Source organism: Nomascus leucogenys, chromosome 2, assembly GCF_006542625.1.
Source record: "Nomascus leucogenys isolate Asia chromosome 2, Asia_NLE_v1, whole genome shotgun sequence".
NCBI classification, from domain to species: Eukaryota; Metazoa; Chordata; class Mammalia; order Primates; family Hylobatidae; genus Nomascus; species Nomascus leucogenys.
The window spans coordinates 51,153,785-51,170,655 of NC_044382.1; the positions used below are offsets into that span (position 1 = coordinate 51,153,785).

At 45.6% G+C, this 16,871-nt stretch overlaps 1 protein-coding gene across 2 annotated transcripts in view; it reads right to left on the reverse strand.

Annotated features, from left to right (window-relative positions):
- Positions 1-16,871, reverse strand: part of TANGO6 (transport and golgi organization 6 homolog) — a 251,374-nt gene that overhangs the window by 37,647 nt on the left and 196,856 nt on the right. For both annotated transcript variants that reach the window (XR_004026078.1, XM_003262930.4), the window contains one exon: positions 8,961-9,074. Coding sequence is in view for 1 of the 2 variants with exons in the window: in XM_003262930.4 (XP_003262978.2) it covers positions 8,961-9,074 (114 nt within the window). In the remaining variant the exon portion in view is untranslated. The remainder of the gene's footprint in view (positions 1-8,960; positions 9,075-16,871) is intronic.

The following is a 16,871-nucleotide window of genomic DNA, read 5'->3' on the forward strand; positions in this document are numbered from 1 at the left end:
CAAAAAATTAGCCGGGCGTGGTGGCGGGCGCCTGTAGTCCCAGCTACTTGGAGAGGCTGAGGCAGGAGAATGGCGTGAACCCAGGAGGCGGAGCTTGCAGTGAGCCGAGATTGCGCCACTGCACTCCAGCCTGGGCGACAGAGCCAGACTCCGTCTCAAAAAAAAAAAAAAAAAAAAAAAAAAATTAATCCTGGCAGGGCACAGTGGTTCACACCTGTAATCTTGGCACTTTGAAAGGCAGAAATGGGCAAATTGTTTGAGGTCAGGAGTTTGAGACCAGCCTGGCCAACATGGCAAAACCCCATCTCTACAAAAAAAAAAAAAAAACAAAAAAATTAGCTGCGCATGGTGGCGTGTGCCTGTAATCCTAGCTAGTCAAGAGGCTGAGGCACAAGAATTGCTTGAACCCAGGAGGAAGAGGCAGCAGTGAGCTGATATTGCGCCACTGTGCTCCAGCCTGGGTGACAAAGCAAGACTCTGTCTCATAAAAAGAAAAAAAAACAAACGCCCAAACTCTTCCCCTAAAGATGCTTCCAGGCTTGGCTTATTTTTGAAGAAACAACCTGATGTTAAGACTTTTTATCATTTTGAAGGAATTAATTCTAAAGCTGAATACTGATCTCCCACTAGACAGAGTAGAGAATAGATTATTCTTTTGTCATTTAAAATTAGGGATTACAAGGAAGAAAAGCTGCTCTGGGAATTATCTTTTAATACTAAAAAGCAAGGGAAAGAGTTTCAATATAAAATGCTGCCATTTTATATTGTGGCTATATATTATATTAGCCACTATAAATCCATGTGCAAAGTTCTCAAATATTTCATAGTTCTTCTAAGAAGTTAACTTTCAATAAACTATGTAGAGGGCTGCAGCAGTAGTTACCTTGATAAATCAACCCCCAATCACTCATTTTTTTAAGATCAACTTTTTTTTCCAATTGTATATATATTCAATTCTCGTTATTTGTGGTAGTTATGTTTTATAAAGTTGCTGTGAGTGCTGCATTAGCAGATATTGAACCACTGCTCCTAGGGGAAATGTAAGATTAGGGTCCTGAGAGCCTCTGGTCACACCAAATCACTCACCTTTTTTTTTTTTCTTTGAGACGGACCCAAGCTGGAGTGCAATGGTGCGATCTTGGCTCACTGCAACTTCTGCCTCCCAGGTTCAAGTGATTCTCTAGCCTCAGCCTCCCGAGGAGCTAGGACTACAGGCAACCACCACCATGCCTGGCTAATTTTTGTATTTTTAGTAGAGATAGGGTTTTGCCATGTTGGCCAGGCTGCTCTCGAACTCCTGACCTCAGGTGATCCATCCACCTTGGCCTCCCAAAGTGCTGGGATTATAGTTGTAAGCCACCGCGCCCAGCCTAAAATCACTCTTTTTTTTTCAGACAGAGTCTCACTCTGTTGCCCAAGCTGGAGTGCAGTTGCACAATCTCTGCTCACTGCAACCTCTGCCTCCTGGGTTCAAGTGATTCTCCTACCTCTTGAGAAGCTGGGATTATAGGCACACACCACCATGCCCAGCTAATCTTTGTATTTTTAGTAGAGACAGGGTTTCACCATGTTGGTCAGGCTGGTCTCGAACTCCCGACCTCAGGTGATCCACCCACCTCAGCCTCCCAAACAAAGTGCTGGGATTACAGGCGTGAGCCACTATGCCTGGAAAATCACTCATTTTTTAAATTTTTTTTTTCCTCTCTGTTCTTCACATTATATAATTTCTAGTGCTCTATCTTTCAATCCACTTATTCTTTTCTTGCTTAATTCCATTTAGTGATTTTTTTTTTAAGTCATTGTAGTTGTAGTTTTTAGTTCTAGGACTTCCATTTGGCCCTTTTAAAATCATTTCTATTTCTTTTCTGAGATTTCCCATCTTTGCAGAAATATTTCTCCTCTACTTCATTGAGGATAATTATAATATTTGCTTTAAAATCCTTTTCTGGCCGGGTGCGGTGGCTCATGCCTGTAATCCCAGCACTTTGGCAAGGAGGCCAAGGCAGGCAGATCACCTGAAGTCGGGAGTTTGAGACCAGCCTGACCAACATGGTGAAACCCTGTCTACTAAAAATACAAAATTAGCCAGGTGTGGTGGCACATGCCTGTAATCCTAGCTACTAGGGAGGCTAAGGTGGGAGAATCGCTTGAACTGGGAGGCAGATGTTGCAGTGAGCCAAGATTGCACCACTGCACTCCAGCCTGGGCAACGAGCAAAACTCCATCTCAAAAAAAAAAAAAAAAAAAAATCATTTTCTGATAATTCTAACATCAGGATTACCTTGAGGTTGGTCTTAGTTGATTTTCTTCTCTCTAGGGAACATGTTCCATTTTCCTGGTTTTTCATATATTGAGTAATTTAAATTGGGTTGTATACATGAGTTGTATCCTGGACATTATGAATGTTAAATTATTTTGACTCTGAATCCTGTTCTGCAATGAGTGGTCTATTGGTTTTTTCTTTAATTTTAATTTTTTTGTTGTTTTGTTTTGAGATGGAGTCTCGCTCTATCACCCAGGCTGGAGTGCAGTGGCATGATCTCGGCTCACTGTAACCTCTGCCTCTCAGGTTCAAGCAATTCTCCTGCCTCAGCCTCCTGAGTAGCTGGGATTACAGGTATGTGACACCACGCCCGGCTAATTTTTGTATTTTTAGTAGAGACAGGGTTTCACTATGTTGGCCAGGCTGGTCTTGAACTCCTGACCTCGTGATCTACCTGCCTCAGCCTCCCAAAGTGCTGGGATTACAAGCGTGAGCCACTGCGCCCGGCCTAATTTAATTTTTTGTTTATTTTTATGTTTACTTTTCTTTTGAGATGGAGTCTTGCTCTGTTGCCCAGGCTGGAGTGCAGTGGCACGGTCTCAGCTCACTGCAACCTCTGCCTCCCAGGTTCAAGCGATTCTCCTGCCTCAGCCTTCTGAGTAGCTGGGATTATAGGTGCCTGCCACCACGCCCAGCTAATTTTTTGTATTTTTAGTAGAGATGGGGTTTCACTATGTTGGCCAGGCTGGTCTCAAACTCCTGAACTCGTGATCCGCCCGCCTTGGCCTCCCAAAGCACTGGGATTACAGGCATGAGCCACTGCATCCAGCCTATTTTTTTTTTTTGAGATGGAGTCTCGCTCAGTCACCCAGGCTGGAGTACAGTGGCTTGATCTTGGCTCACTGCAAGCTTTGCCTCCCGGGTTCACGCCATTCTCCTGCCTCAGCCTCCCGAGTAGCTAGGACTACAGGCACCCGCCACCACACCTGGCTAATTTTTTGTATTTTTAGTAGAGACGAGGTTTCACCGTGTTAGCCAGGATGGTCTCGATCTTCTGACCTCGTGATCCGCCCGCCTTGGCCTCCCAAAGTGCTGGGATTACAGGCGTGAGTCACCGCGCCTAGCTTTTTTTTTTTTTTTTTTTTTTTGAGACAGAGTCTCACTCTGTCGCCCAGGCTGGAGTGCAGTGGCACAGTCTCAGCTCACTGCAACCTCTGCCTCCTGGGTTCAAACAATTCTCCTGTCTTAGCCTCCCGAACTGGGATTACAAGTGTGCCACCACATCCAGCTAATTCTTTTTTTTTTTTTTTTTTTTTTTTTGAGACGGAGTCTCGCTCTGTCACCCAGGCTGGAGTGCAGTGGCGCAATCTCGGCTCACTGCAAGCTCCGCCTCCCGGGTTCACGCCATTCTCCCGCCTCAGCCTCTCCGAGTAGCTGGGACTACAGGCGCCTGCTACCGCGCCCGGCTAATTTTTTGTATTTTTAGTAGAGACGGGGTTTCACCATGGTCTCGATCTCCTGACCTCGTGATCCGCCCGCCTCGGCCTCCCAAAGTGCTGGGATTACAAGTGTGAGCCACCGCGCCCGGCAAGCTAATTCTTTTGTATTTTTAGCAGAGACAGGGTTTCACTATGTTGGTCAGGCTGGTGTCGAACTCCTGACCTCAGGTGATTTGCCCGCCTTGGCCTCCCAAACAAAGTGCTGGGATTACAGGCGTGAGGCACTGCGCCCAGCCTTTTTAAATTTTTTTTTTTCTTTTTCAGATGAGGTCTTGCTTATGTAGCCCAGGCTGGTCTTGAACTCCTGAGCTCAAGCAATCTCATGCCTCAGCCTCTTAAGTAGCAGAGACTATGGGCATGTGCCAACACACCCTCCTTTGTTTTTGTTTTTGAAGCAGGCAACTACCTTGCTTGGTTCAGGGGTTAGCCTAAAAAGTAGGCAGAGAGAATTGTGGAATCTTCTGTTTGGATCTTTCCCTTCCAAATAGCCTCTCTTCCTCCTGCAGCTGTGGTTTCCCCAGACTCAATCTCCTGGTTCCTCAGGCCCAAAAAGCTGTGATCTCTCTGCCAGTGCCCCTACTATATTGCATGCCTTGCCAAGTATACTTGTCCCTAGGTTAAAACAAGCAAATGGAACTCATCATGTGCATCACCTCTCCTCTAAGCATGAACTCGCCATCAGAACTGGCCTGCTTCTAATCCCTCTCCAGGGATTTCAGGTAGCCCACCAAAGTGCTGGGATTACAGGCATGAGTCACTGCACCCGGCAAAAATAAGTTTTTCAATAACAAAGTGAATGCAGGGCCATGCACAGTGGCTCAGTTGAGGTCAGGAGTTCGAGACCAACTTGGCCAAGATTGTGAAACCCTGTCTCTACTAAAAATATAAAAATTAGCCGAGCCTGATGGTGCAAATCTGTAATCCCAGCTACTCGGGAGGCTGAAGCATGAGAATTGCTTGAACCTGGGAGGTGGAGGTTGCATTGAGCCGAGATCATGCCACTGCACTCCAGCCTGGGCACCAGAGTGAGACTGTCTCAAAAAAGAAAGTGAATGCAGTATTTCCCTCCAATGTGGATATTGTGTTGACTGCACAAAACTCTGGCTACGTTCAAATGGGAAAGAGGTAAAAATTGCCTCCTGAGTTAGGGGCGTTGATGTTTCACCTCTCTGATCCCATGCTATCTCCTGAACCCCTACCTCCTTTTCCAGCTGCCACAACCACAGAGGCCCTTGGCTGACGCATCCACAAGCAACAGAGAATTCACTGAAACCTGGTATTATCTTTTGGCACTCTATAGCTTGAGAGACGGTGATTAGAAGGGGGAAAAACAGAGAACTTCATCAACAGTGTGGCATTTTCACTTCAGCTGTTCCTGGGGGCAAAACAGAGCCATAAAGAGAAATTCCAGATTGAAAGCTTTGTGGTTATCTCCGCTTCTCATTAAAGTGCCCCTGATTATAATCACACCTACGATTACAAGATTTAACACACCTGGTCTCAAGGATGTACCAGGAAGAGGAATCATCTGTTCATCCCTTCCCATTTCCTTTTCTTTATTCACTAAGCACAACTTATGAATTTCAGTGAGTGCAGACTAGAGACGGTTTGGAGAACAGGCGGAGGTTTTTCATTCACATGGGTTTTGAAAGTGACAAAAATCTTCCATGGTCACAAATTATTTTAGTACTGGTGAGACAAGCAGTGTTGGTTTCATTGGCTACACACAGATGTGAGAAATCTGGATAGGGTTTCTATTTCTTCTCTGACTTTGCTAACCAGACATTTTCCTCTACTACTATACACACACACACACACACACACACACACACACACACACACACACACACACACACACTTGCTCTGTCTCTCGCTCGCTCTCACTTTCACTCTCTCACTCAGTAAGGGTGTATGCACTTACAGAGTCTCTCTCTGTTGCCCAGACTGAAGTGCAATAGCGCGATCTTGGCTCACTGCAACCTCCGTCTCCCCAGTTCAAGTGATTCTCCTGCCTCAGCCTCCCGACTAGCTAGGATTACAGGCAGATGCCACCACACCTGGCTACTTTTTTGTATTTTTAGTAGAGACAGAGTTTTGCCAGGTAGGCCAGGCTTATCTCGAACTCTTGGGCTCAAGTGATCCACCCACCTCAGCCTCCCAAAGTGCTGGGATTACAGGTGGTGAGCCACTGCACCCGACCAACTTGTATTTTCAAATACATTTTTACTTTGAAATAATTTTAGATTTACACAAAAGTTGCAAAGACAGTACAAAGTCCCTGTATACCCCTCCATTCCCCTACTGTTAAAAACTTACTTAACAACATCTCCGCCAAGAGTTTTGTAGATCTTAACAATGGATGAAAAACACTGATTCTTCTTAACTCCCTCTCATACAGTGGATTCTCAATAAGAGCAATGTGTGTTATTGTCCCTATAGCAATTTATTTAATTATATGAATTACTGAGCTATGATCTATATGTCCCCCATCCCCATCAAGGTCCTAAGTAAAACCCTGGAGCCTCCATCCTTCCAGGTGAGTGCTCCAAGTTAATGAGCAAGTCTGTCCCTATAGAAGTTTTTTGTTTGTTTGTTTTTTGAGAAGGAGACTCACTCTGTCACCCAGGCTGGAGTGCAGTGGTGCAATCCTGGATCACTACAACCTCTGCCTCCCAGGTTCAAGTGATTCTCCTGCTTCAGCCTCCCGAGTAGCCTGGATTACAGGTGCCTGCCACCATGTCTGGCTAATTTTTGTACTTTTAGTAGAGACGGGGTTTCACCATCTTGGCCAGGCTGATCTCGAACTCCTGACCCCAGGTGATCCACCCGCCTCAGCCTCCCAAAGTGCTGGGATTACAGGCATGAGCCACCGCGCCTGGCTACATAAGTTTTTATGAGTCAGCCAGATCTTCCCCATATTCCTCTGTGTCACTATTAGTTGCCAGCCTAATACCCATTTCCTGCCATCTTCCTTGCTGACTAAAATTCAATTTCATTCAGAGTAGCAATGTGCCAACTAAATACATTGTCAGGCTCCTTTGCAGCTAGAAACAATTGTGTGACACAGTTCTGGCCAACAAAATAGGAATTCTCCTGGGGGGTTCTGGGAAACTGTCCTAGTTCCCCAAAATAAGAAACAAAAGCACCAAGGGCTGTCCTTCTCTTATCTTCCTTCTTACTCATTTAAATCATTCACAATGGCCAGAGCTGCAGCAGCTATCTTGTAGCCATGAGGCAAAGGCCACAAAGATTATAGAAATGTTGGTCCTGTTGATACTGAGCTGCTAAACAGACACCACCTACTTACATATTTCTTGTGATGTGAGAAAAATCCTTATTTGTTTAGGACATTGTAGTTGAAGTTTTTCTAATTTGTAGTTGAACACGCTCATAGCAGATAAGTTCATTCAATCCAAACTTTAACCTACACAAGGTGGAGGAGAAAGGGGAGAAATGCAGCTGAGGGTAAAGCACTATTCCCAAAGCACTGGGAAATCCAACGGCCTCGCTAGTGAGCTGCAACAACAGCAAGTCGCTAAGTAAAGAGAAAAGGTGGCTGTGTAGGAAAGGAACGGGATAACTACTGAGTCCATGCCTGGACAAAAATGGCATCAGAAATTGCATATGGTAGGATGAATAAAGCCCGTGTGTGTGTGTGTGATAAAACAATCACTTTTTTTTTTTTTTGAGACAGAGTTTCACTCTTGTTGCCCAGGCTGGAGTGCAATGGCGAGATCTCGGTTCACTGCAACCTCTGCCTCCCGGGTTCAAGCAATTCTCCTGTCTCAGCCTCCCGAGTAGCTGGGATTACAGGCATGTGCCACCACACCTGGCTAATTTTGTATTTTTAGTAGAGGTGGGGTTTCTCCATGTTGGTCAGGCTGGTCTCAAACTCCTGACCTCAGGTGATTCACCTGCCTCGGCCTCCCAAAGTGCTGGGATTACAGGTGTGAGCCACCGAGCCTGGCCTAAAACAATCACTTTTATAATGGCTTCACTGACACTTGGTTAAATACTGATGTGTTAGCCACAGATGAGCACTGTGGATACTGGGTGGTAAATTATTAATGCAAATTTTCCATAGGAAGTCAACTGGGAATGTGTTTTCATTAAAATCAAGAAGAAAATTAATTTAGAGGTCACTCATTCTCAGCACACATATGGTTTTTTATACATATATATATACACATATATATATACACATATATATACATATATACACATATATACATATATACATATATACACATATATATACATATATACATATATGCACATATATATACATATACATATATACATGTATGCACATATATATACATATATATATACATATACATATATATATATATATTTTTTGAGACAGAGTCTCGCTCTGTTGCCCAGGCTGGAGTGCAGTGGCATGATCTCAGCTCACTGCAAGCTCCGCCTCCCGGGTTCAGGCCATTCTCCTGCCTCAGCCTCCCCAGCAGCTGGGACTACAGGTGCTTGCCGCCACGCCCGGCTAATTTTTTGTATTTTTAGGAGAGACGGGGTTTCACTGTGTTAGCCAGGATGGTCTCGATCTCCTGACCTCATGATCTGCCCACCTCGGCCTCCCAAAGTGCTGGGATTACAGGCGTGAGCCACCGCGCCCGGCCAACCATATGTGTATGGTTTTATATATATATGTAAATATATACTTTCTTCCTGTATTGGCCATACGCTGGGGAGAAATCCAGCCAAACCCACTTGAAGGAGGAAGAAAATTTAATTTATGCAGCACCTAACATGTCATGGATTGAACTCAGCTAGAAAGGAAACATCTTCAATGAGGCCCTTTAGTAATTCAGCATGAACAATTAAATGAGTCAGAAAGGCAAGTCACTGAAGTTCAGGCTGCAGAGGCAGGGTGAGTGTGTTCTATCTAGCTTACCTTGGAACAATGAGGACAATGCCAGGATTCAGGGCCTTAATCTATAACCTTGTGCTCTGGTTATTCTTAGTATATAGTTTGGCCAACATGTTACTGAGGTAATAGAGACATACACTGAAGATACAAACAAGGTCATTTTCCTGCTACAAAATCCCTGTTGATGGATTCATTTGGATGAATCCATCGAGGGAAGAGGTCTGAGGCCTTCCCTGGTAAAAGGAAGATGGAGAAATAGACAAATAAAAGAGGTGGAGAAATTGCAAAGGGCGAGAGACTGACTGACCTCAGTAGCTTTCTGGCTGAGTCCCTGAAGCAGCAGCACGACCACATGTATGGCAGCTCTGCGTACTTGAACTTCACCATCTGTTTTGGCCACAGCTATCAGGCAAGCTGTTACCTAGGAGGATGAAGGAAGATGAAGTTGATAAGAATCAGAGTTGCATAATTACCTATAACCTTTCAACTGTATTCCACTTACTACACATTCATCAAGAGCAATCTGGCTTAGAGAGGGCTGGATAGTTGCTTAATCCTCAACAAAGAGGGTGAGATCTAGTGGGAGAGATCTTGATGCAGTCTGGCTTTTCTGGTAGAGGACAAAATCTGGTTTGGAATTCAAGAACAAGATTAGAGTGGAAAGGAATATGTGTACTGTATATTATATGTATTTTTTAAAAGGTAAGGTCAAATGCTAATATTTTCACAAAAGTGAGAAGAACTGTTAATTGTCCCCCTTTAAGAACATCAAATCAAAGGAAAAAAGATGGTCCGAACCATAGCTGCTTCTAGAGACTGAGGATCACGGGGATTTAGTTAAGGAGATTTCAGAGTTCACAGCCTGGCATGAACGTGAATGTACCATTGATGAAAGTTTCAGCCTAGGGATACAGAATTACAGAAATATTCTAACTGATCTTCTTCAGCATGTCCAGATATTCCAGTCCTACAAATGTAGCGTACACCCGATGTGAGTCTGCAGGGGTCACTTTCAGAGACTTCCTGAATATAGAATAGGTCTTTCTGTGCTAAATTACTTTATGTATTTTTTCTGTTTTGTTTTGTTTGAGACAGGGTCTCACTCTGTCACCCAGGCTGGAGTGCAGTGTTGCAATCAGGGCTCATTGCAGCCTTGACCTCCTGGGCGCAAGTGACCCTCCCACCTCAGCCTCCCAAGTAGCTAAGACTACAAGTGTGCGCCACCATGCCTGGCTAAGTTGATTAATTTTGTAGAGATGAGGTTTTACCATGTTGCCCAGCTGGTCTTGAACTCCTGGGCTTATGCAATCCTCCTGCCTTGGCCTCCCAAGGTGCTAGGATTATAGGTGTGAGCCACCGTGTCCAGCCTGTGCTCAGTGACTTTTTTTTTGAGACAGAGTCTCGCTCTGTCACCTAGGCTGGAGTGCAGTGGTGCAATGTCAGCTCACTGCAACCTCTGCCTCCTAGGTTCAAGTGATTCTCCTGAGTAGCTGGGACTACAGATGCACACAATCATGCCTAATTTTTTTTTTTTTTTTTTGAGACAGAGTCTCACTCTGTCACCCAGGCTGGAGTGCAGTGGCGCGATCTCGGCTTACTGCAAGCTCCGCCTCCCGGGTTCACGCCATTCTCCTGCCTCAACCTCCCAAGTAGCTGGGACTACAGGCGCCCGCCACCACACCTGGCTAATTTTTTGTATTTTTAGTAGAGACGGGGTTTCACCGTGTTAGCCAGGATGGTCTCAATCTCCTGACCTTGTGATCTGCCCACCTCAGCCTCCCAAAGTGCTGGGATTACAGGCGTGAGCCACTGTGCCTGGCCCACCTAAATTTTTGTATTTTTAGTAGAGATGGAGTTTCGCTATGTTGGCCAGGTTGGTCTCGAACTCCTGACTTCAGGTGACCTGCCCGCCTCGGCCTCCCAAAGTGCTGGGATTACAGGCATGAGTTACTGTGCCTGGCCAGTGCTCAATTACTTTAAAAGACCATACTATCACAGGAAAGAAAGACTGGAAATTACTTGCAAAACTCATATATAGTTAATTATGTCATAAAATCAAACAGTTGAATGTAACAGCCACTGTACCCCTGCCTGGCTCCTGGTAGGCAGAAAAATGTTTTAAAATCTCAACGAAGAGATACAATTAACAAGAATGACAACAAACCTTTCTGAGGCATTCATGTAAGATTTAAAAAGAGAAAAAAAAAATTTTTGAAAATGTGACCAATGGCAGCAACAATCTGAAGGTATGTCTAACTTATTCAACTGGTCTCTCATATACTTTTTTTTTTTTTTGAGACAGGGTCTCGCTCTGTCACCCAGGCTGGAGTGCAGTGGTACAATCTTGGCTCACTGCAACCTCTGCCTCCTGGGTTCAAGTGATTCTGGTGCCTCAGTCTCCTGAATGGGTAGGACTACAGGCGCATGTCACCATGCCCGGTTAATTTTTTGTATTTTTTGGTAGAGGCAGGGTTTCACCATGTTGGCCAGGCTGGTCTCGAACTCCTGACCTCAAGTGATCTGCCTGCCTTGGCCTCCCAAAGTGCTGGGATTACAGACGTGAGACACCGCGCCTGGCCTCTCACATACTTTTGTTATTGGACTTACTGTGTGAATACATTTCTTGGCCAGTAGTGGAAGGATATCTAATTATGATAGGAAAATAGCCAGTCTGTGTTTAGAAACACGTGCAAATACAAATCATGTTTAAAGAATGGTGAATGTGAGAACAAGTGAGGAAATAGGCTTGTGCAGAAATTTTAACTACACAGGTTGTATTTTTCACAGCTTTCAAACAGTTGGGCATAGTTCAAAGTATCTAATTAATCAGTGATGGCAGAGAGATTAGAAGAACTAGCTCGTTCTTAACTATAATTGCGTCTGTGATGCACGGGCATTTAATCAAGTTGTGCATCTATCAGACAAACATGCAGCTTGCAAGTGAAGGAAAATCCCAGAGGAGTCCAACCCTTTGGGGGCTGTTTTCAGTAAGACCCAGCAAGCTGTTCTGCCTTTGACCTGGGACCCCCGATCCTAAGGCCAGCAGTGGCTTCCATGTCTCTGGCATTAACAGTAGAAGCAATTCAGTCCTAAGAGGAATTCCTTGGGCAACCTCCAAACAGGCAACAATATAATAGCTACCTCCACTTTCAGGCTTAGTATTTACAAGGTAAGAGCTGAAACCAGAGAAACAAGTTAGAGCTAGGTCTGAGTCCCTCTTGACACAGGGAAGTAAAATTTATTTGGTCTGATGGCTAAATTATGGAAGCCAGCCCAAGGCCATGGACTGAGCAGAGGGTCTTAGGCATTGTGTTTGCTCTCCTCTACGTTTAGCTTTGGGCCCCTGCTTCCACGTTTGGCAGACCAAGGCTCCCTGGCCTAGAACCATGTTGGTGTCTGCCTTTGTCACCTCTGTTCTGCCTCTCTTTGCTGAGCGGGTCATGCTTCTGCCTCAGCTCTCAATGTAAGGCTGGCTCTCACAGTTGGGCATTTGGGCATTAATCCCACAGTTGGGATGTCCAGGCAGAAGCATCCTGCCCGGAAAAGGGCTTGCCCTTCAGGGGCAATTCTTTTTTTTTTTTTTTGAGAGGAATCTCACTGTGTCGCCCAGGCTGGAGTGCAGTAGCACGATCTCAGCTCACAGCAACCTCTGCTTCCAGGGTTCAAGCAATCCTCCCACCTCAGCCTCCCTAGTAGCTAGGACTATAGGCATGCACCACCATGCCCAGCCTTCTTCTTTTTTTTTTTTTTTTGAGACAAGGTCTCACTGTGTCACCCAGGCTGGAATGCAGTGGCATGATCTCAGCTCCTGCAGCCTTGACCTCCCAGGCTCTGGCGCTCCTCCCACCTCAGCCTCCTGAGTAGCTGGGACTACAGGCGTGTACCACTACGCACAGCTAATTTGTGTAGTTTTTGTAGAGATGGAGTTTTGCTGTGTTGCCCAGGTTGGTCTCAAACTCCTGGACTCAAGTGATTTGCCTGCCTCAGCTTCCCAAAGTGCTGGGATTCCAGGCATGAACCACTGCACCCCGGTCAAGGCCAATTCTTGAATCCCCGTGCCACCTTGAAGGTATGACTGAGACAGGAGCTAGTTATGACAAGCCTTGCTAAAATCAGCTGAAATAGCCTCCTGTTTGCTATGGGCTGTTAGTGACTTATGCGCCAGACTCTACCAAACCCATCTGCAGTCAGCCATCCAGGACAATCAGGAAAAGACCCGAGAACAGAAAAGCATTTGGGAAACTTCCTCAACCCCTCTGTCACCAGGACCAAATCATGTGAAATGTATAATGGTCTGTCACGCAAAATGCTTTTTAAGCATCAGAATTTTAATATGGTCTTACGGATATCATCTAAAGATAAGAACAGCCTTCAGTTCAGGTCAAGCACCCATAACCAGCTTGTAATGCTGCTCTCCAGCAGACCAGTGGGACAGACCCCTTGTCCAACACTAGAAGTGGGGAGGATGTAGGCCACTCTCTTCTATGTATCCAGGCTGGAAAAGTCACTTCATGGCTAGTCTCTCACCTCCAACCCCAACGACATAATGAACACTGAGTTCTACCTCTAAAAACCTTGGTGAAATAGATAGATGATGTAAGGTCTTTACTAATTTATGAATTGGTGTATTATTTCTATTCTCTAAGTCCTCTCAGAGGGCAGAAATCCAATCCTTTTTTTTTTTTTGAGGCAGAGTCTTGGTCTGTAGCCCAGGCTGGAGTACAGTGGCGTGCTCGCAGCTTACTGCAACCTTTGCCTCCCGGGTTCAAGTGATTCTTGTCTCAGCTACATGTGCCTGCCACCACACCTGGCTAATTTTTGTATTTTTAGTAGAGAGAGGGTTTTGCCGTGCTGGCCAGGCTAGCCTCAAACTCCTGACCTCAAATGATTGCCCACCTTGGCCTCCTAAAGTGCTGGGATTACAGGCATGAGCCACTGTGCCCAGCCAGAAATTCATCCTTTTGTCACCTGCTCTGAGTAAACCATACTATGGAAAGCTTTCTCTTCACTGGCTAAATCAGTAAATTGTGTCCACTTCTGAAAGCCATCCAGAGAGAAAGATGCTGGTTGCTTTGGAAGCATTAAAGGTCAGTTTCAGCAATTTAACACTTAATAGGAGCCAAGAGAAATAAGGAAAAACATCACTCCCAAAACAGCTGGCACACACCAAGCATAACCAGAACTATATAAATAAAGATAATACAAATGGCAAGATTACCAAAAACTGACTTTGGAAAATTCCAAGTGAGAAGTTGCCAGAACTGAGATATGTATCAAGGAAGCATGACTTTAATTTTCCAACTGCATCTTCATCCATTTTCCTTTATTAAAATTCAGTTGGTTTGCTAACTTGTCTGCAACTTTACCATCTGTAAACCAGGAAACCTTAACAGCAAAGACGGTGTGACCAGTCATTCTCAGGAGCTTGGCTTACTCAACCTGCCATGAAAGAAACCATGGCAGATACTTTAGCTTCCTTGGGGTTTCCCAGAACATCTATCTCAGGCCTCATCTTAGGGGTCTACGTATCCTCAAACTGCACTGATTGTGGCAAAACTGATAATAAATTCAGGTCATTCCATGGGATCAGAGGCAGTGGCTTTATATCAGCCCCCAAAGCTCAGGTACGTGGAATTCTGGGCACCATGTTAAAAGGAGACTGGACTTGTCACCTGGGACACATCTTATTTGCTGTAGTGAGGACAGGCCTCTCACTGTGGTTCACTTAAATCATATTTACTTCTCATAGAGAGTGATAAAGATGAAGAACTTATCAAGATTTGGTTTTAAGCGACACAAACTTTGACAAGAACAAGGAGAAATTGAAAAAAAAAAATGTTATCTACAGGTTAATTCTTGACATCAACAGAGAGGAAAAACCTGAATTCCCAGTACAGTGACTGTGGAAGGGTTGAGCCTATACTTTATATTCCTTCCCGACCAGCTGGCATCATCATAGCAGACAGTGCCCAAATCTGGATTACCCAATAGTTAGGATAACTTTCTTCAGCTGCCAAAGAGCTATAGCCAGAGAGGAAGGGCACTGATGCCCCCAGACCACATCACGTTAGAAGGGACTACGGTAGCTGGTTTGTTCAATTTCATTTTCTTCTGCTTATTATTTTTAACAGGTGTAATTCACTTTATTATTCTTGTATGAAAGCTTATGCTGTAACCACAGCTGGAGCCTGGGCCCTCTGCATGGAGGCTCTGGTGTGGGTCTTGATGAGATGGTCAGTGCATTCCTGACAGGGAGGCTTGGTGAATAGTCTCTTTCCAGAGGTTGGGGGTCAGGCAGCTATAGGTCCTGGAGATGGCATCAAAGGTGGCCTTGGTGAAGTTGTCCAAGGTGGCAGTGCAGCCCCTGGCTGAGGTGTAGCAGTTGTCAATACCAGCCATCAGCAGCAGCATCTTGGGCACAGGAGTCAAGATGATGCCATTGTCCCTGGGGGCAGGGATAAGGTGTACTATCCCAGAGCTACAGCAGCCTGTCACCATACAGGGGGTGGTGTAGGACTTGCTGACCTTGTTCCTCCAGTAACCTCTTCACATAGGGACAATGGAAAGCTTGGCCAGGATGATGGTCCCTTGGATGGCAGCAGTAACCTCCTTGAAGCACTTAACACCTAGAACGATGTAGCTATCATAGTCCCTAACAGTAACAAATGCCGTGAATCTGGTGCGCTGGCCAGTGTGGGTCTGTTTCTACACAAGCATAATCTTCAAAACCTCACCCATGAGAGATGCCCCCTGCAAAAGGCCAATGATATCACACTCCTCGATGGGCAGGGAGAAGACATAGGTCTCCAGGGACTTGATCTTCATGTCCTTGACCAGAAGGCCCAGCTTGGTGATGGGTATCCACTCCTTGTCCTCAGTCATGCCTCTGTGAGTTCCATAGCCTCAACTCTAGCCTTGACCATGGCCATGAGCCCAGTCCTGCATGCTTCCACCAAAGCCTCTGAGGAAGCCATGGCAGTTTTCCATTTAGGGTCTCCAGGGCCTCCAGGACCTCCCGCCACACTGGCGTCATCCTCCAGTTTGGTGATTTCTCAGAAAGGAAGCTGTTCAATTTTATCTCAAAACAGATTATGCTTCTCCTCTTCCTCTGCTTGGCTAACACTTGATAGACATAACCTTCTTGATGCCTTGACAAGTTAACCCAGGGTCCCAGCTCTGGGTCCCCCAGTGCTTGGTGCTGGCTCTATCGTGTCACTCCTATCCACTGTCAATTTACTCCTCTGCGTTTCACACATGCTACTGAGACTTCCTTAAGGGAAGAGATTGGGTCCTTTATTTGTGTCTTCTAGCATACTTGCCAGATAACAGATGCTCACGAAGGAGAATTCCTTCTGTTCGCAAAGACAAGTTTCCCAAAGCTCAAGTTCCTTCTCTACTAGCACACCCTGGAACTAAGCAATTCTGAGACTTCAAGAGCTTTCATGGTACACTGAAAGAACTTTCCTAGAAGAAGCCATAGTAACTTCTTATTTTATTTACTTATTTTTGAGACAGAGTCTCTCTCTGTTGCCCAGGCTGGAGTACAGTGGTGTGATCTCAGTTCACTGCAACCTCTGCCACCTGGGTTCAAGTGATTCTCCTGCCTCAGCCTCCCGAGTAGCTGGGATTACGGGTGCCTGCCACCACATGGGGCTAATTTTTGTATTGTTAGTAGAGATGGGGTTTCACCATGTTGACCAGGCTGGTCTCCAACTCCTGACCTCAGGTGATCTGCCTGTCTTGGCCTCCCAAAGTGGTGAGATTACAGGCATGAGCCACCACGCCTGGCAACAGTAACTTTTTTTTTTTTTTTTTTGAGATGGAGCCTTGTTCTATTGCCCAGGCTGGAGTGCAGTGGTGCGATCTTGGCCCACTGCAACCTCAGCCTCCGGGTTCAAGCAATTCTCTGCCTCAGCCTCCCCAGTAGCTGGGATTACAGGTGCCTGCCACCATGCCCAACTAATTTTTTGTATTTTTAGTAGAGATGGTTGGCTAGGCTGGTCTTGAACTCCTGACCTCAGGTGATCCACCCGCCTCGGCCTCCCAAAGGGCTGGGATTACAGGCATGAGCCACCGCACCCGGCCAACAGTAACTTTTTAAAAGAAGTTAGATCGGCTGGACACTGTGGCTCATGCCTGTAATCCTAGCACTTTGGGAGGCTGAGGCGGGTGGGTTGCCTGAACTCAGGAGTTTGAGACCAGCCTGAGCAACATGGTG